Source organism: Oncorhynchus clarkii, chromosome 28, assembly GCF_045791955.1.
Source record: "Oncorhynchus clarkii lewisi isolate Uvic-CL-2024 chromosome 28, UVic_Ocla_1.0, whole genome shotgun sequence".
NCBI classification, from domain to species: domain Eukaryota; kingdom Metazoa; phylum Chordata; class Actinopteri; order Salmoniformes; family Salmonidae; genus Oncorhynchus; species Oncorhynchus clarkii.
In genome coordinates, this window is record NC_092174.1 from 28,001,580 (window position 1) to 28,020,778 (window position 19,199).

The 19,199-nt window shown below is 41.7% G+C and overlaps 2 protein-coding genes and 1 pseudogene across 2 annotated transcripts in view; all 3 read right to left on the bottom strand.

The window, feature by feature from the left end:
• Nucleotides 1-6,201, bottom strand: part of LOC139386965 (glycosylphosphatidylinositol anchor attachment 1) — an 11,733-nt gene extending 5,532 nt beyond the window's left edge. Inside the window, exons 1-7 of the mRNA XM_071132878.1 lie at nt 6,059-6,201; nt 5,666-5,781; nt 5,121-5,300; nt 4,782-4,893; nt 4,468-4,615; nt 4,283-4,384; nt 3,785-3,981 (exon numbers count right to left, since the gene is read on the bottom strand). Coding sequence (XP_070988979.1) covers nt 3,785-3,981; nt 4,283-4,384; nt 4,468-4,615; nt 4,782-4,893; nt 5,121-5,300; nt 5,666-5,739 — 813 coding nt within the window. The 5' untranslated portion in view covers nt 5,740-5,781; nt 6,059-6,201. The remainder of the gene's footprint in view (nt 1-3,784; nt 3,982-4,282; nt 4,385-4,467; nt 4,616-4,781; nt 4,894-5,120; nt 5,301-5,665; nt 5,782-6,058) is intronic.
• A 488-nt stretch (nt 6,202-6,689) lies between these two features.
• LOC139386596 (exosome complex component RRP41-like) lies at nt 6,690-7,879 on the bottom strand (annotated as a pseudogene).
• Nucleotides 7,880-8,851: 972 nt separating this feature from the next.
• Nucleotides 8,852-18,773, bottom strand: LOC139386595 (cAMP-dependent protein kinase catalytic subunit beta). The gene is made up of 10 exons (XM_071132280.1): nt 18,373-18,773; nt 13,703-13,764; nt 13,289-13,417; nt 12,735-12,833; nt 12,544-12,626; nt 12,198-12,324; nt 11,873-11,968; nt 11,632-11,754; nt 11,212-11,376; nt 8,852-10,451 (listed from the first exon to the last, which is right to left on the bottom strand). Exons 1-10 carry the CDS (start codon nt 18,416-18,418, stop codon nt 10,326-10,328), a joined length of 1,056 nt encoding a protein of 351 aa, XP_070988381.1. The 5' UTR covers nt 18,419-18,773; the 3' UTR covers nt 8,852-10,325.
• Nucleotides 18,774-19,199: the final 426 nt, after the last annotated feature.

Here is a 19,199-nt window from a genome sequence, read left to right on the forward strand (position 1 = left end):
AACTCAAAAAAGTTCTGGGACACTGTAAAATCCATGGAGAAAAAGAGCACCTCCTCCAAGCTGCCCACTGCACTGAGGCTAGGAAACTGTCACCACCGATAAATGCACTATAATTGAGAATAATTGAGAATTTCAAGAAGCATTTTTCTATGGCTGGCCATGCTTTCCACCTGGCTACCCCTACTAAAGGTCGACCGATTAATCGGAATGGCCGAAGTTTTCATAACAATCGGAAATCTGTATTTTTGGACACTGATTTGGCCATTTAAAAAAAAAGGTTTACACCTTTATTTAATCTTTATTTAACTAGGCAAGTCAGTTAAGAACACATTCTTATTTTCAATGACGGCCTAGGAACGGTGGGTTGACTGCCTCGTTCAGGGGCAGAACGGCAGATTTTTACCTTGTCAGCTCGGGGATTCAATCTCAGTCCAACGGTCTATCCACCTGTCTCTCATTGCACTCCACGAGGAGACTGCCTGTTACATGAATGCAGTAAGCCAGGGTAAGTTGCTAGCTAGCATTAAACTTATCTTAGAAAAATCCATCAATCGTAATCACTAGTTCACTACACATGGTTGATGATATTACTTGTTTATCTAGCGTGTCTGGCATTGCATATAATCGATGTGGTGCGTATCGTTGCTCCAATGTGTACCTAACCATAAACATCAATGCCTTTCTTAAAATCAATACACAGAAGTATATCTTTTTAATCCTGCATATTTAGCTAAAATAAATCCAGGTTAGCAGGCAATATTAACCAGGTGAAATTGTGTCACTTCTCTTGCATTCATTGCACGCAGAGTCAGTGTATATGCAACAGTTTGGGCCGCCTAATTTGCCAGAATTTTACGTAATTATGACATAACATTGAAGGTTGTGCAATGTAACAGGAATATTTAGACTGATGGATACCACCCGATAAAATAAGGAACGGTCCCGTATTTCACTGAAAGAATAAACGTCTTGTTTTTCGAGATGATAGTTTCCGGATTTGACCCTATTAATGACCTAAGGCTCGTATTTCTGTGTGTTATCATGTTATAACTAAGTCTATGATTTGATAGAGCAGTCTGACTGAGCGATGGTAGGCAGCAGCAGGCTTGTAAGCATTCATTCAAACAGCACTTTCGTGCGTTTGCCAGCAGCTGTTTATGACTTCAAGCCTACCAACTCCCGAGATTAGGCTTGTGTAACCAATGTGAAATGGCTAGCTAGTTAGAGGGGTGCGCGCTAATAGCATTTCAAACATCACTCGCTCTGAGACCTGGAGTGGTTGTTCCCCTTGCTCTGCAAAGGTAACGCTGCTTCGAGGGTAGCTGTTGTCATTGTGTTCCTGGAACATCCAATAGTCAAAGGTAAATGAAATACAAATGGTATAGAGAGAAATAGTCCTATAATTCCTATAATAACTACAACCTAAAACTTCTTACCTGGGAATACTGAAGACTCATGTTAAAAGGAACCACCAGCTTTCATATATTCTCATGTTCTGAGCAAGGAACTTAAACATCAGCTTTCTTACATGGCACATATTGCACGTTTACTTTCTTCTCCAACACTGTTTTTGCATTATTTAAACCAAATTGAACATGTTTCATTATTTATTTGAGGCTAAATTGATTTTATTGATGTATTATATTAAGTTAAAATAAGTGTTCATTCAGTATTGTTGTAATTGTCATTATTACAAAGAAATAAAAATAAATCGTCCGATTAATCGGTATCTGCTTTTTTTGGTCCTCCAATAATCAGCGTTGATAAATTATAAATCGGTCGACCTCTAACCCGATCAACAGCCCTCCACCCCACAGCAACTCGCCCAAGCCTCCCCATTCCTCCTTCACCCAAATCCAGATAGCTGATGTTCTGAAAGAGAGGCTAAATCTGGGCCCCAACAAATCAGCCGGGCTAGACAATCTGGACACTCTTTCTAAAATGATCTGCCGAAACTGTTGCAACCCCTATTACTAGCCTGTTCAACCTCTCTTTCGTATCATATGAGATTCCCAAAGATTGGAAAGCTGCCGTGGTCATCCAACCTCTTCAAAGGGGGAGACACTCTAGACCCAAACTGTTACAGACCTATATCTATCATACTCTGCCTTTCTAAGGTCTTCGAAAGCCAAGTTAACAAACAGATCACCGACCATTTTGAATCCCACTGTACCTTCTCCGCTATGCAATCTGGTTTCCGAGCTGGCCATGGGTGGCACCTCAGCCACGCTCAAGGTCCTAAACGATATCATAACCGCCATCGATAAGAGACATTACTGTGCAGCCGTATTCATCGACTCTGTCAATCACCACATTCTTATTGGCAGACTCAACAGCCTTGGTTTCTCAAATGACTGCCTCACCTGGTTCACCAACTACTTCTCTGATAGAGTTCAGTGTGTCAAATCTCTATGGGGGTGCCACAGGGTTCAATTCTCGGGCTGACTCTTTTCTCTGTATACATCAATGATGTCGCTCTTGCTGCTGGTGATTCTCTGATCCATCTCTACGCAGACGACACCATTCTGTATACCTCTGACCCGTCTTTGGACACTGTGTTTAACTAACCTCCAGACAAGCTTCAATGCCATACAACTCCCTTTCTGTGGCCTCCAACTGCTCTTAAATGCAAGTAAAACTTAATGCATGCTCTTCAACCGATCGCTGCCCGCACCTGCCCGCCCGTCCAGGTTCTTAGACGGTTCTGACTTAGAAAATGTGGACAATTACAAATACCTAGGTGTCTGGTTAGACTGTAAACTCTCCTTTCAGACTCACATTAAGCATCTCCAATCCAAAATTAAATCTAGAATCGGTTTCCTACGTCGCAAAAAAAAAGCATCCTTCACTCATGCTGCCAAACATACCCTCGTAAAACTGACCATCCTACCGATCCTGGACTTCGGCGATGTCATTTACAAAATAGCCTCCAACACTCTAGTCAACTAATTGGATGCAGTCTATCACAGTGCCATCCGTTTCGTCACCAAAGCCCCATATACACTACCCACCACTACGACCTGCCCACCACTGCGACAACGCTCTCGTTGGCTGGCCCTCGCTTCATACTCATCGCCAAAGCACTGGCTCCAGGTCATCTACAAGTCTCTACTAGGTAAAGCCCCGCCTTATCTCAGCTCACTGGTCACCATAGCAGCACCCACCCGTAGCATGCACTCCAGCAGGTATATCTCACTGGTCACACCCAAAGCCAATTTTTCATTTGGCCGCCTTTCCTTCCAGTTCACTGCTGCCAAAGACTGGAACGATCTGCAAAAAACACTGAGGCTGGAGACTCATATCTCCCTCACTAGCTTTAAGCACCAGCTGTCAGAGCATCTCACAGATCACTCCACCTGTAAACAGCCCATCCAACTACCTCATCCCCATACTGTATTTATTTCTTTATCTTGCTCCTTTGCACCCCAGTATCTCTACTCGCATATTCATCTTCTGCACATCTACCATTCCAGTGTTTAATTGCTATATTGTAATTACTTCACCACCATGGCCTATTTATTGCCTTACCTCCCTTGTCCTACCTCATTTGCACATACTGTAAATAGACTTTCAACTGTATGTTTGTTTATTCCATGTGTAACTCTGCGTTGTTGTATGTGTCGAACGGCTTTACTTTATCTTGGCCAGGTCGCAGTTGCAAATGAGAACTTGTTCTCAACTAGCCTACCTGGTTAAATAAAGGTGAAATAAAATAATAATAATAATAATAATTCAAACTTACTTACTCAAGTAATTACTCAAGGCATTTGGACTTCTTCCCTACCTTTCCCTGGATGGTACACAGGACGCCTATCTTCTGGCAGAAGGCGTAGAAGAGGTTGGCCAGGTCCAGGTTTGGCAGCTGGCCGTTGAGCCCCTCCAGAACCAGATCCAGACTGGTGATGACATCACTGCTCAGCTCCAAAGACAGAGCTGCCTGGATGGAGCCACCTCTTCCCTGCAGTGGAGACCAGTCACCACCTGAGGGATCCAGCAGGAGGCACAGTGGTGGCAGGTTTGTTGGAATAGAACAGGGCTCTCAAACCCTGTTCCTGGACAGCTGTAACTAACCTGATTCAGTTTATCAACCAGCTAATTATTAGAATCCGGTGTGCTAGATTAGAAATGGAGGGAAAACCTACAGGACGGTAGCTCTCCAGGAACAGGATTAAAGAGCCCTGGTATAGAGACATTGATAACACATACAGTCTATAATGGTGTCTCTAAAACTGGTGCATTACAGGGTTACATTATTACAGAGATGCAGGTACGGAGTACTGACCAGTGGTGTTGGTGTGGTGGTATCCCTCCAGCCAGGCCTGCATGCCGATCAGGTCATGTTCATTCACCAGGAAGATAATGTCCTTAGCCCAGTGGATCTGACCTAAGAAGAGACCAATCATTGACAGAATTTAACATTTGGAAATGGACTGTGTGTGTGAATGTTAGTAATAGTAGTATGCTTACTCCTGAAGTACTGGGCGAGGCCCAGCAGAAGGCCCACTGCCTGGTTGTTATTGTTTCCCTCACTACAGGGGGCACTCAGCACCAGGGCTTCAGTACGAGGGGCTCTAGGGGCCCGCAGGATCCCATACACGTTAGTGCCCCGCACCATCTGACCGAGACAAACCGTGAGAAGGATCAGTAAGAGAAAGAGAAGAAATTAAAGCCTGTGTTGAGATACAGAGGAGGAATGTGTGTGTGAGAGTGTGTGCGCGCACCAAGATTAAATAGGAGCTTATGTTTAATATGTAGACATCTTTGTCTCAGCCCACACGCACATATCTCTCTTTGTTTTCATCTGGGAAGGGAAGCTTGCGGGTGAAGCTCTGAGTGAACACTTCCAGCCCTCGAGACTGCATGGTCTTCACCAGCCAATCCACCGGCATCCCACTACAGAGAGAAGTGAGGAAGGGAGAAGAAAACAATTGAAACACAGAAGGAATATTGTGGGAGTGGTTATCACTATTATAGCTGCATTTGTGATAGGTAGGATAAGCACTGAATCCCAAAGTAGGGGTTAGTGATAGCTAGGGGTGAGTTTTTCCTGGTCACATGAACAAGAGAAGCTCCTGGCACTAGTGATGGCTATAGGAGGAAGGCTTATTAGTTTGACTCACCCTACTTTCTTCTTGTGAGCAGCAAACTCCCTACCGGTGGCCAGAGCCCTCTCACCTGCTGGGAAGCGTTCCTCCACCATGGTGGAGCCCATGGCGTTCTCTGACATGTAGGTGCGCAGGGTGAACGGCTCAAAGGCCAAGCCCATGAACCATGCCACACCCGCCAGGTAGCACATAACACTGGGGAGACATCATTATATAATTTGAAAGCATTTGCATTACACACAGTTAGGAGGTAGGCTGGGGCGGTAGGTAGCCTAGTGGTTAGAGCATTGGACTATTAACCGGAAGGTTGCTGGATCAAATCCCCAAGGTGACATGGTAAAAATATGTTGTTCTGCCCCTGAACAAGGCAGTTAACCCACTGTTCCTAGGCTGCCATTGAAAATAAGAATTTGTTCTTAACTGACTTGACTAGTTAAATAAAAGGTCAAATAAAATAATACATATAGTGGATCAAGTGCATCAAGAGGACGCCCTGTTCCATTCCACTTCCCCAGCAAATTCAATTTTCTACCATTGATATTCTGCCAGGAAGGACTCACCAGATTGGTGCATTGAGACGGGTGAGAAGTTTGGTCAGGGCTCGCCTTCGGTTTGGGTCAGACAGCAGTCCCATGTTGTTGTTGCCTTGACACCTCTCAGACTGGCTTAGGTGGACCTTTGCAAACAAAGCCCCAGTCAATAATATTCCATATGAATGTAGTTTTTAGTCATCCCCTCGCATTGTAGGCATCTATAGTGTTAATCTAGCTAGCTAACTGCTAACCTTTGTAATAAAAATAAACAGTGCTAAAGAATATGGTCCATTATTATCAATTAGCAGATGTTAGCTAGCTAGCTAGTTGCCTAACTAAGCAGCAGAGAATCAGCAACGTTGCACGCGCAAAAATCCGCAACTCAGTTATTTTAAACTAAACAATATATGTATACAATACCTTTACAAAATATGTAGTTAACGAGAGCCTACTTTTCGGGCACAATGGAAAGGCCCAAGATTTGACAGGTGTAGCTAGCCTGTACTTTACTGCTATAGATTTTCCACCGGTCTTTTTTCTTGGTTCTTATCGGACGATTGTGCGACGGACCAACTTCCGCTTTAGCCAAGAAATGATAAAAACGGATTTTATCTCATTGGATTTGTGACTGGCTCACCCTGTTGGTTTGGAAAATGAATTGCCTAAATAAATTCACAGAACTAATTCAGGGGTGTATTTATTAGTCAGATCCTGTTGGCAGACGTTTTGCACCAGAATTCGACTAATGAATACACCCCCATGTGACGCTACACTCAAACTGTTTTATTTTTGCTGACTGATTGATTTATCCAATCCCAGATTCTGATGTAGACCTACATCTATAGCTCCCTCTGTCCACAAATCATCTCGGCCCATTTATTGATTACTCAAAACACATCAATGGGTTTAAATGTAATTGTTTATAAAGGCATTTCATACAAAAGCAGAGCAAGAGTGTACAATAAAAAAAGACAACATTAATCCTCTATCTACTCCTCCCTCCACCTCCCCTGGCCATTCACTATAGGCCAATCTACCACAAAGTCCAAGCTACACCACATCACTCTCCGGTCAGTGCAGACACCTCCTGAAGATGCCATCTCATCACCTCATCCAACACTTTGCTGACGCCCTTACAGGCCGTCATGGCCGCCTCCAACAGTGTCTCTAGGTGGTCCTGGTGGAGTCGGGCGTCCATCTGTAGCAGGGCGATGTGCCCACCACGGGGCAGCAATGCCAAGGCCAGTGATGTGCCCCCTCAACTCTCTTCAGCATGGCACAGGTCTGCCAACGCCGTCTCGTCCACAAAGCCTGCAGTGCAGGCGCACACGTTAGTCACGCATGGGGATACCCGCGTCGATCAGTGCCCGAGTGGCAGCGTTCACACGCACTGTGGTTCCCACCGTCTGACTGCAAGATCTGAGAAGGAAGAGAGTGAAGTGTTTCAATTCAAGTCAGGTTGACTTTTCAAGCCCCATGTCTAAGTGTTCAACTTGATGAAGAAAACTCTACACCATTCATTAGTCGGATTCCGTTGCAAAAGTGAGTGTTTCTATTGGACACATTTAGGTTGGTCCCTTCCCGTTTTGTTCAGTTTGGCGTTTGCTTCTGTTTGGTTCCTAGCGTCAACGATAAACAGTTTCCGTTGCAAAACATTTCGCAACAGAAGAAGAAAAAACTCTTAACTATACCAATGAATACTCCCCTGAGAACATGAAACTGAGTAAAACTTCAAACTGGTTCCAAATCCCAAAGACTGGATATACAACCACTTTTATTCCCCATTTTAAGAATAGTGCAGATTCCACCACAACCCATTTCATAATTAATTCAGATCTGAAATAGCTGATACCTTGACATAAATGTATATTTGAGAGCGTGGGTACATATTAGTCAACACCGCTGCCTCACACGTCTGCTTGAGGTGAAGGCTCATGTCTGTGGTCTTGCGGTCCCCTCTTCCTCTCAACTGTGCTGAAGGTGGCCAGTTGATGACAGCGCGGTCAGGGAGATAGTATTTGTTATCTAACAAACGTTAGCTAGATATATATCCATCTTGCTAGTTTAGCAATAAACGTACTTCATGAGGGCCATACACAACTGCCAGCGCTTTGGTATTTCCCTGTTCTATGTATGCAGACCCGTTAGCTTGGGTAAATAAACCCATACCAGCGTGTACTCAGTAGCTTTTCTTCAATCTAGACGATATCCTTGGTCGGACAATAATTCCAGGCCTGCCATCCTTGAATGTTTGAACTGGAGTACGACAACTACGCACGTGTGTAATAGACGACATTGCCCATGAGTAGATAATAGTGGTTTTAGGGATTCAAAACCAAAGACGATTTGGCGACCTCGCCAAGAGATTTAGGATGTATTAATTGCGCCGATTCTGTTGCAGAATGTTTTACAACGTTTAATCCAAACGGAAAACGTTTTGCAACGAAAACGAGTTTCTTTTGGACAAATTAGGGTTCGTTCAATTTGCTGTTTGCTTTAGTTTGACTCTTAAACAGTAAACGTTTCCGTTGCAAGAGGTAACGAATAAACCGTTGGTATAATCTGTGTTGGGACTAGGGTTTGAGTCCGTCAGGGCACCCCCTAATTAACTACACTAGTGTCAGGAGTTGGATAGCACCATTGAAAGCATGTTCCAGCCTAGTTTTAGGCATATTTCATTGTTCATAGAATGCAGTGTACTAAAGTTCAGACCCACCATATACATACAGTACTATTCTTACTACTTCAGCTTCTATTCAGCTTGAATTCTACATGTAATACATCTCCTACTTCCATACAAATGCTTCGACAGCTGAAGCAAGCACAGATTTTATTCAGGAAAGGTAAACATTTGTGAATTGTAAACAGTAAAACAAAAGATTGACAGAATATCCTCTGAATTACTTTCATTTATTGCCAAACTCTTTGAAATGATTGCTATTGTTATGCCAAATCTAATATTGCTGGAAAATTACAGTATGAATTTAACTAAGTGGGCATATGCATAAATGATCCAATACAGCTAGAATAGTTAATATTTGGTAAATGTAGTAATTTAAAAAAATACATGAACATTTCAGTCATGATGTGTGATGTAGCCTCTTGGATGTTGTCCTGATTTATAAAGTTTGACAGAAATAAGACCCACATATGAACACTCCTAGAGCAGTATGCCGTTATGTACACCACAAGATTACAAAAAACATTCCAAACTTTGACACTTTTAAAAATAAAATTTATTAGCATCTCTAATGTGTATAAATAAAAACATATGAAACAATGCATATACTGTACGTATAATGTAATGAGCTGAACAATGACTGGATTATGTGATACAAAGGAGCAGTCTTGTTTTTAGTTTTTTTGCCAGTATGTCTGTGAGAAAAAAAACATGTACCTTGAAATCAAGCATTTTAAACAATATGCATACCTATAAGTTGCAACTCTACATTCTGTCATAAGAATGAAACAAACAAGGAAAGGAGAGAGGTCAAGAACAGCAATAGGGGAAAAACATGGAAAACAAATTGTATTGTGATCCCTTCTGAGAAGCTTTTTCAAATGTTTTAGCATCAATATATTGTTATGAAGTGTGTACTGGTTCCACTAACAATGTTGAGGCAAAAGCCACAACACTATACACACTGAACTGATCAATTTAAAAAGAGTACATTTAACGCATTTGGAGCTCCACAAATTAATTTTTAAAAGGGTCCTTTTTTATTAGCGGATCTTACATTTTAGGGACCAAAAATCCTTCAGTTTTAATCCATGGATTAAAATATGGTAAATTAAAAGGAGAGATGACAAATTCTAGACTTTCTCTGGCACAAACAGAAACAACAAATCACTGTTTTGTTAATTTCTGTTTGTAATTGGGTTCACCATTCTCTGTAATGACTTCCCTGTTACAGGGCCAGAATACCAATGGGCCAGAGAATGGGCACTTTGTGGGGTGTTGGAATTGGCTCTCTAAGGCAAAAGGTAAAGAAAGGAAGGGACCTCTCTTCCTCGGTCACCCAATTAGTTGTATTTTGGTCATGCTCTTAACACTCAAGGGTGTTTAAAATGTCTTAGAGTGACAAACATTATACACAGGACAAATACTATTTCTGAAATATGGCCAAAACATTGTCCTAGTCCAAGGTGAGAATATGCTTTTCTTGAAAACCATCCCAGACTTGTAACAGACCAAGAATATAAACTTTTGACAACTAGAGGCAATGCCCTACAAAACCACACAATCATGTGCGATACTGCCACAGGCAAAATCGGTTTGAAGTTACACTGCGTGGACTTATAATATTCAATTGGCCTTTGTCTCATATAGTAACTCTGTTTCTGGTTTTCCTCCTAAAATGAAAAATATCACAGCTGTAAAGGGGAGCACAACATCCATGACAACAACAACTGCTACAAAGTTCAAAAACAGAGTGGGAAGAGTTTTTTTTTTTTTTTTTTTTAAAGGTGAAGTGTTTGCTTTAATATGCAAGTGTGTGTGACAGTGAAGGTGTTATCATCGGCACCCAAGGATCATGGCGACCTCATTCAGCCTCGTGGAATGAAGGAACTACTTAGTAATAGTTGAACAATGGTCTCTGCTCCAACCCCAAGTCTTTAGAAGAGTGCAAAGATCCCCTTATTTTTCATGTGTGTTTTAGCCCTGATATATCCACGTTCACACGAGCTAAAACTCGGAAAACTCCTTTGCGCATTTTTCCGTTACGGAGACGCGGATCTCCTCCTCCTCATAGTCGTCGAAGTTGCTTGTGTCTCCAGCGCCTCGACACTTTGGTATGAACGGGGCTTCCACCTAAAAACACAGAGCAGCACAACCAGGAGAAGAGTGAAGGAGTTTGCCTTAGAGGAAACAACGCCAGTACTTGATATTGTAGAGATGCCTAGGTAATGCCTCCTTTCAGCAAACTACTTTATGAAGTTATTCTAGTGAGTCAAATAGAAAACATTATTATTACGCCATATAAAGACTTTTTATTTCAAATTATTACAAAAGCCACAAACAATCTCATTAAATCATTGTTCAAAACAAGTGTTAGGGCTAGTACTTTATCTAGTCTAGGCTGCAGAATGAATTTCAAATCTGTAGGGCTTGTTTCTCTTATCCATAAAAATACTCATCAGTTATATTAGCACATTTGCAGCATTTTTTCTTACATAAGGATCCTTCCGACCGTTTGTCTGTTTAAAAAAAGTGATGGGATTTCACTTAGTAACTATAGTAAAGCCTGCATTAAGCTAAATCAGAAAAAAACTATGGCTGATTTGGTGGGGGGACAAAGAACATCTTTGCCTGTTTGGCAGTTCGTTTTTCAAGCCGAATAATAAATGTGAACCCGCAGACCGAAGTCACTTGCAGAATATGCAAAAAGATTATCAGGGCAAAGGATGTACAGAGTACAAACGTGCAATCGTAAAAATCGCCCAACCCTACAATGCTCAAGAAAGTTCTACTGGACATCAATAAAATTGTGTTTCATAAAAGTTAGGTACTAAAAAGTGCAATTCAACTTTGCATTGTTTGTCCTCATCTTCCAACATAGCCTCGAACGTACCTTCCTCTCGTAGATGGCGATCCAGTCCGTTGTGGCGAACCACTTGTGTCCCTTGATGTCGTTTACACCGTTCTTCAGGTTGCCGTAGCGTTTGGTCAGGTCCACCTGCAGCAGGTTCCTCAGCAGGTCCTTCAGGTCAGAGCTGAAGTGGGATGGGAAGCGGACCTACAGGGGGACACATGTTGAGGTTTGTCTAAATGGTAATGTATTGAGAAACGTACATTTGCTCCTCGTTAGCCCTCTAAAGCAAGTGGCTGATTTAAGACGGAAGAGGCTTTCACAACAAACATAAGCCAAAAGCCAGACAAACCTTCATTTGACAGTTAACTCCCACTGAGTTTAGCTTACTTAATGAGAACAAGACAGGTGTTCAAAATGTGTTAAACTTCAGGTGAAATAGGTTGGCCAGGTTGGCCTTACCTTTCCAGACACAATCTTCTCATAGATCTGAATGGGCTGGTCAGCGAAGAAGGGAGGGTATCCAGCAGCCATCTCATATATAAGGACCCCGAGGGCCCACCAATCCACTGCTTTGTTGTAGCCCTACACACAGCAGAATGACAATGTAGTTCACATTCAGATATCTAATCCAGGGCAACAAACTGTTGCATCTCTTCAAACTGAGTAATTTCATGTACTGTGTGTCTGTCACGACTCCCACCTTGCTGAGGATGATCTCGGGCGCCAGGTACTCTGGAGTTCCACACAACGTCCAGGTTCTGCCTTTTACCCTCTTGGCGAATCCAAAGTCGGTCACCTGACCACCAAGAACACGTACAGTCAGTAAAGCAACATAGCAGAGAAAACACAACCCACCACTACAGTACAGTCCACAGGGAGTGATGTGTCCCACAGTGCTCTAGTTGGGTCTGTGCTCACTGGTACACAGTACTGGCACCTCAAATGTTCTACTGCTCGAATACCAGCATCTCTGGTGAAATATTGGCTCAAACTAAAATGATCCACTTCAAGCACTTCACATATACCTGGATGTAACCGTGGTGATCAATTAGAAGGTTCTCAGGCTTCAGATCTCTGTAGATAAGGTCAAGTGAATGAAGGTACTCAAACGTCAGTACTATCTGGGCTGCGTAAAACCGTGCGTGCGGTTCACTGTGAAGGAAGAAAAGACAGAAGAATCCGTTAAACTGGTGATATGGGGCAGAAAATTAAACAGTTGTAATTAACTACATAAGCACTGAAATAAACAAAGTATAAGTTACAAAATTATCCAAAACAAATGTTCTATCAACAAATGGAAAATCTATAAACAATCTGTAATCAACATTCTTTTGTGTTGAGGCGCAGAAAGTTCAGCAGACAGACACTCACCTGAACCTTCCGATTCGTCTTAGATGTGAGAACATCTCTCCTCCTGGAACGTACTCCATCACCATGTACAAATTGGAGTTGTCCTGTGGAGGGACACAAATCCATACAGATACTTAGATGATAATAATTGAATAGCCTAATAAATAGGCCAGATTGAAAAACACTGACTTTTTTGGTTTTGTGAACTGTACCTTGAAGGCATAGTCAAGTCTGACGAGGAAGGGAAAAGACACAGCCTGCAATATTCTCTTCTCGTTTAGCGTGTGTTCTATTTGCTTGAGTTTCACCACCTAATAGACAAGGAAGTGATCATCAGACAACTGTATTGACCGACAAATATATATTTTTTATTTACTGTTAGTGATGGCATGACATGACAAAACAGTACAGATGTTGGGGAAGGGGTCCGTTTTTAAATTGCATTCCATTTCAGTAATGAAAATGATATAATAATAATCCAGACACGCACAAGTCAGATCATATCTGTGCTAGTGATTGGAGGGGCCAGGCAGACATTACTGCCGCCAATCCTAACACTACACAATGATACAGTACTTATGTTATGCTACAATCTAACAATTACAGTGTTTAATATCATTGTTGAACCCCCCTTTATTTCTTCTTCTTCTTCTTCAAAAAAAAGGGGGAGTGGAGGTGATAAATTGCCAAGTCTACTCAAATGTACATCAGTTACCCATCCTGCAATGTGTTACAGAAAGCCAGCTATTTTCCACTGGGCACCCACCTTTTGCTTGTCCAGTATTTTCATGGCGAAGAACTGCTCTGTTCCTTTATGTTTGACCAGCATGACTCTCCCGAACGAGCCTGTACCCAGGGTCTTTAGCCTGTCAAAGTCATCTAGGCCCGTCGTGCTCTGGAATGGGTAACACAAAACATACAAAGTGGATTAGGCATACCTAATGGATCGCTCGCAGCAGCAGTCCAAGTTTTTTACTCAGTTAAACTTAGATATTCTTCACATCCACTCTCCTCATCTCCTTTTCAAAACACATTGGTGAAGTACCTTGGACCTTCTCCCCCAATATGGTTGAGAAGGCCAAGAGAATGTGAGGAATAGCAGAAAAAGTAAATGAGAAATAATCCCCAAACCCTGGATTTGTAGCTCCAGGCAAGGCCTCGGAGCATTGAAACATCTCACCTGTGGTGGACATTCCCATTTCCGTAAGAAGTCTTCTTTGGCTTTGGCTAGAAACTCTTTCACTGTATGGAAGAAAGGTAGAAACACAGGCACATTTAGCCCATAGGAAGGAATTGTTGGTCAACGCATAATGATTGATTCCTATTTAATGACTTTCGCTTGCATGGAGCGGGCAACAAAGTACAAAGGAAATCTTAAATGGAACCTTATGTGGGAATTCTAGAAAGGTGCTGGGGATCAATAGTGACAAAATCAGTATGAATTGAAACTTATTGGAGACAAAGACAGGTAAGGTGTAACTAACCAAACGCCCATCTGCATTGAACATCCACAAAATACATGTACGGAGTAAAGGGAAACAAACAAAACAGTTCTGTTTCTAATGATACAAAACACACCAACCAAGACAGGCAGTCTAAGTAAGAAGTGAAGCCAAGAGCCCTGTCATGTTTCTGTTTTTTTAAATGGAGAGGGAGGTGTAAGAATTCACTAAGACAGGAGGAGAGACTGGTCCCTCGTGAAGCATGAAGAGCTCTTGAGCATCACTTTCTTTCTGCACTGACTGTGCATTAGGGCCTAATACTGTTGAGGGAAAGGCTATGACACTCACAGCATTGTTTTTGACGAGCAAGGACAAACCAACATACATGGAAAAACATAGCAGACAGCAGATATCCAGAATGACAGAATGCAGATGACAAAAACAGAGGTTTTGGTAATGGTTTTGGCAGAATATAGATCGAAGCATATAGTGAACCTCTACACAAGCCAAGCTTGGGTTAATTTACAATAGAATCTTCTGTCATTTTGGGCATCTAGTGGAAGAATGGGCATACCAAAAGTCTCTATAGATCACCCAAGGATTTGCAGGAACAATCACCCACATGGATGGGATGATGTGGAAGAAAGAGACAGAGAGAGATAGATTTATGTACTAACAACAAGTATATCAGATCAACAAACATGGACCATATGCAGTGAAGAACAACAGAAGTTGACAGCGAAGGAAAGAAACAGTAAGAGAGAGAGAGAGAGAGTAAGTTGTCATTCTAATCCTGTGATTTAGTTTGACACAGAAAAACACAAGACTGTAATAAGAAAGGTTATTAAACAGACTCATGTGAGTATGAAAAAGTCACAACATGCATGACAGAATTATGTGACTAGGATCGTATGATCTGCAGTAAACCGAATGCTTCAATCAATGTGCAGTTCTTTTTTTATATATATATATGCTACTCTGTATGTTGAACCCCTAAATATCCCACATTACTCTGGACCGACAAGTAGACTACTGTATTGTAGGGCCTGAACCATACCAGTGTCGCAATACTTTTTTACATAAAAACACAAAGCAGACCAAACTCTTTGGTACTTTAAAAACCTGCTGTATGTAAAATAGTGTGCTACAGCTTGGAAAATAAATACATGTGATTCTGGATGACAACACAATGATGTATGTTTCCAACATTAGGGTCGTTTCCCTAAAGAAGTAAACCTGCTTCATGTTTTGTTTCCTTGCCACGATGCTAAGGAGTATCGTGATACTGGTATCTTCCCTGCTCTACTGTATGACATTCAAGAAGGCAATATACAACCACATAGCTAATGTAAATGTTTACATTTTTGACAAGGCACCAGAGCTGGTCATGGTTTACTGTACTGAATCAAACCTAGGCTAATGTAACAGGGTTAGTTATGTTTACACTTACAACTGCAGAAATGTGTATTTAATGTTTATGTATTATAATTGTTTGGTTCAAGTCAGATGTCAATAAGGTGTAGTGTCATTGGCTAGGCTTGCAGATAGGAGATCGAACGTAAATTCTTCCCAGTCTGATAATTCATGCGGTAAGTCACGTTGTGAAATAATGTATTCTATTGACATATTTACAATGTGTACAAGTTAGTTCACTATGTACATTTCCTGATGTATTTATATACACACACACACACACACACACACACACGTGTACAGAACCCATTAGATATTGGGGGCTTCCAGTGATGTGCTTTTGTATGCATGTTATTGCTGTACGAGTGATTTAGCTAGTATGTCCTAAAATGTAATGGTAGCATTAGCTCCCTGCTAATACACTCATGCTAAAATCTGCAGCCATCAACATAAAGCTAAGCACATCTGATGTGCTGTCCTTTGTCTATCATCACAGGAATAAACAACAATCAACTGGGATATGTCTAGAAATTCTTTATTATACAACGCAAGAATTAGGAAGTACGATCAGACCTGTTACACCAAGTGTCCAGTATTGTATAGTAGAATGTACACCTGAGTACAGTAGTACAAAATACTTGTTAGAGATGAGCAGCAATAAGCTTATATTTCTAGAACATGGTTAGCTAATGTAATGGTTTTCCATTGAAAATGTGAGGCTAACATGTTTATAAACATGGAAGGTTGTGTCATTGCCTCAGAATTCAGTGTCAGAATTAGTCTATTCAGCATGACTTAGTTGTGTCCACTCCCTCCCTCCCTGCCAAACTGGGAGTGTTTTGACATCTCCCAAGAGTCAAGACAATAAGTCAAAGGTGCTGAGGAGGTTAGCAGGCTAGCGCAACACACACATGGGCTATTATCAGGAACCAGGTTGCTGGCTCTGAACAGCAACAGGCCACACAAATCTGTAGCAGCAGCTCAGGGAACTGTATCAGCTTAGACAGGTTTAACACTAGAAGCTTGGGAGACTGGGGCTCATTTCAGAACTAGCAAGAAAACAGAGTGCAGGCTTTTGGTTGCACTGATCAGATCAAAGAACATAGCTTGCTTCCTGAAACACAGGAAGATACCAGAGGCTGGCCAGGTTCCTGTGCCTCTGCCCGGTCTCATCCAACACTTCAATAAATCTCATATGAACAGTTTTGCAGCATCATAAAGTAACAAAGTTTTTAAACAACCCAGATGCATTTAAATACTACCTACCATAAATATGTTTAATGTTAAAATATGACAATACATTTTAGTCTACAAAAAGCGAAGTGGATGGAACAGCATATGCAAACTCACAAGTCAGTGGCATTTCCTGGACTCACTTGCGTGAGATTACTTTGCTGCATGCAGTTCACACAAATGTAGATCTGGACACAAACCAATGTCTCCATGGCTGTATAGGCATGCCTTCATGGGGAAACATTTTAAGTTTTATCACAGCATGCTGTGCATTGATTATCAGCATACGTACGTCAAAGTGTACCATTGCCAATTAATACAACCCCAGTGCTAGTTGCGTCAAAGCTTGTAATTCCGCTTATCCTCTGACGAAGGTCTGATGACAAGCCCTTCCAGTCAATGACAAACTGTGCTGTGTGTATCTGTGTCTGAGTGGACCTTCACATCACTAAGATTAAACAAAGACTCTAAACAAAAAAGACTTGTGAGATAAGTCACTTGGGGAGGTTGTATTACAGGCCTGGTTTTATGAATGAGAAGAGGGCATTTGTCATTTCTTCACCATATTTGGTCACTGTTTAGCAGTGTGCAAGGGGGTAGAGGGAAAGCTGTATATATGCAGCATCTCAAGATGTGGTGGTAGAGGCACAGTCTAAAAATTGAAAACAACTATTCAAACTACTTATCCTTAGTGTGGTTAAACTAACATGTTATTTAAAAATATATATCTACAGTTTATATTTGCAGCATTGGAGTGAACTTCCGGTTGGTAACAAATAATCTATTTACTTTAACTAGTAAGATTACAAGTTAGCTAAAACATATCTCTGGAACCTACAAATGTAATATCAAAGCAGGCCTTCATAACTACTCAATAAGACCAACACACGTCAGATGGTCCAGACCTTAGCTCAACGTTACTGCTAGTAGCTGGCACTGCACATTACTCTGGCTTGGTGATGTCTCACAGGCCTGGTGATGGCTAACGTTAGCTAACGCTGACATAAAACTAGCTCTCATTGACGTTACCTAGGTAGCTACTGACAGCAAAATTGCATTCAAGACAACTCGATAGCTAGCTAGCTATCTACCTAGCTAACATCCTATTCGGTCTGGATACGATAACAAGATAGAGGCTAGGCCCTTTCCCAGCTAATCCCCCCGGTATCGTTAGGCAGGCACAGTAACGTAAACCGTTAGGTAAACGAATATCTTGCTTGAGAATTGCGTTTTGGTTGCCCAATAATAACTATATAGAAACATTGTTACACATTACCAATCTCTAGTTAACGTTAGCGAACTAGTTGGTTGCTAACTAACAGTAGCTATCAAAGTGAGTCCCAGCCCTGAATAAGGTTGCCAATGACAACAGAGAACGGGCTAAAAACGTCCCACACTAGCTAACTTACTAACGTTAGCAGCAAGATAGGCATCTGGATCAGGTTGTAACAATTTAGCCACATAGTTACTAAACCATCTTTGATTTTGCTACATATTCATTTGTCGCTAGCTAGCTACCTAGGATTAATTCACAAACCATTTACTATACCCTGCCTCGCAACATGTTTATGGTGAGTGTGTCATTAATGTAAATGTGCACAACAATCAGGGATAAGTGAGCTTGAGCACACTCCTGATTGTCAAAAAACTGTTGTCCATAAAATGCTTCAAAATGTCAACATTACATTAGCAAATGTTGGCATGCTAACTGGCTAGCTAACGTTAGCAGTATAGATAATGCTCAGCGACCATCCCAACTCACCGCTCTCAAGCTCGTTGCCTTTCTTGGCGGTAGCAGTGTTTCCCATCGTATGGAAGACACAGTAGTCGCTTAAACTGCGGGAGATGGTGGTAACGCTAGCTAGCTACACTGCTGTTGAGTGGTGTTCCCCTCGTATTCGTCGTAGCTAGCTACAATCTTTATTTTGGATCTATATAGCTAGATATGTTACAGCCAAATATGAAAAGAGCCCAAATCCCCGTTCACTACCCCCTTCAGATATTACCCTTCCTAGCTCTTCTCTATCTCGCTAACATGCAGCTAGCGGTCACTGATATCACTTCTCCCCAAAGCATTCGTTGTTGATGGCTTGGTCAAAGACGTTCTGTGTGAAGAGATAACGTACCCAATCTTCTTCGGTGGAGTATAACGGCGGTTGGAATACAATATTAATGGTGCATTACTGCCACCAACTGGACTGGAGTATAAATCCGCTACACGTTGTTATACAAAAAAAAGGACATGTAAAAAATAAATGACTCTGCCAACTAACCCTACACTCATTAAAAACCCACCACCTCATTCCACTATTTAGACCCTATCTGATCCTACACCAGGCCAAAGGGCTTGGAGGACGGGACACTACAATTCAACACACCCTGCAGTAAAATCTCGTAAACCTAAGTACTTCTATGTAGCTCCCACCACAACACCTATTTTCTGTGATTTGCGTTCCAGTCCTGTGATGCAGTTGATAACCATGGAAATGAATGCTAAAAAGCCAACCTTACCGAAGCACATTTAATCCGTAGGCCTATTACTATGTACTTGCAAAATTCTACTACTCATTCGTTACCTCATAGGATCAA

Bases quoted from the DNA above. Each gene is read 5' to 3' on its own strand.
- LOC139386595 (XM_071132280.1), bottom strand. From the start codon at position 18,418: ATGGGAAACACTGCTACCGCCAAGAAAGGCAACGAGCTTGAGAGCG. The intron at 12,325-12,543 runs GTGAGTGTCTGT...CTTCCTTCACAG, and splicing joins AGACGAATCGGAAGGTTCAG to TGAACCGCACGCACGGTTTT. The intron at 11,377-11,631 runs GTAAGGCCAACC...GTCCCCCTGTAG, and splicing joins AGAAGATTGTGTCTGGAAAG to GTCCGCTTCCCATCCCACTT.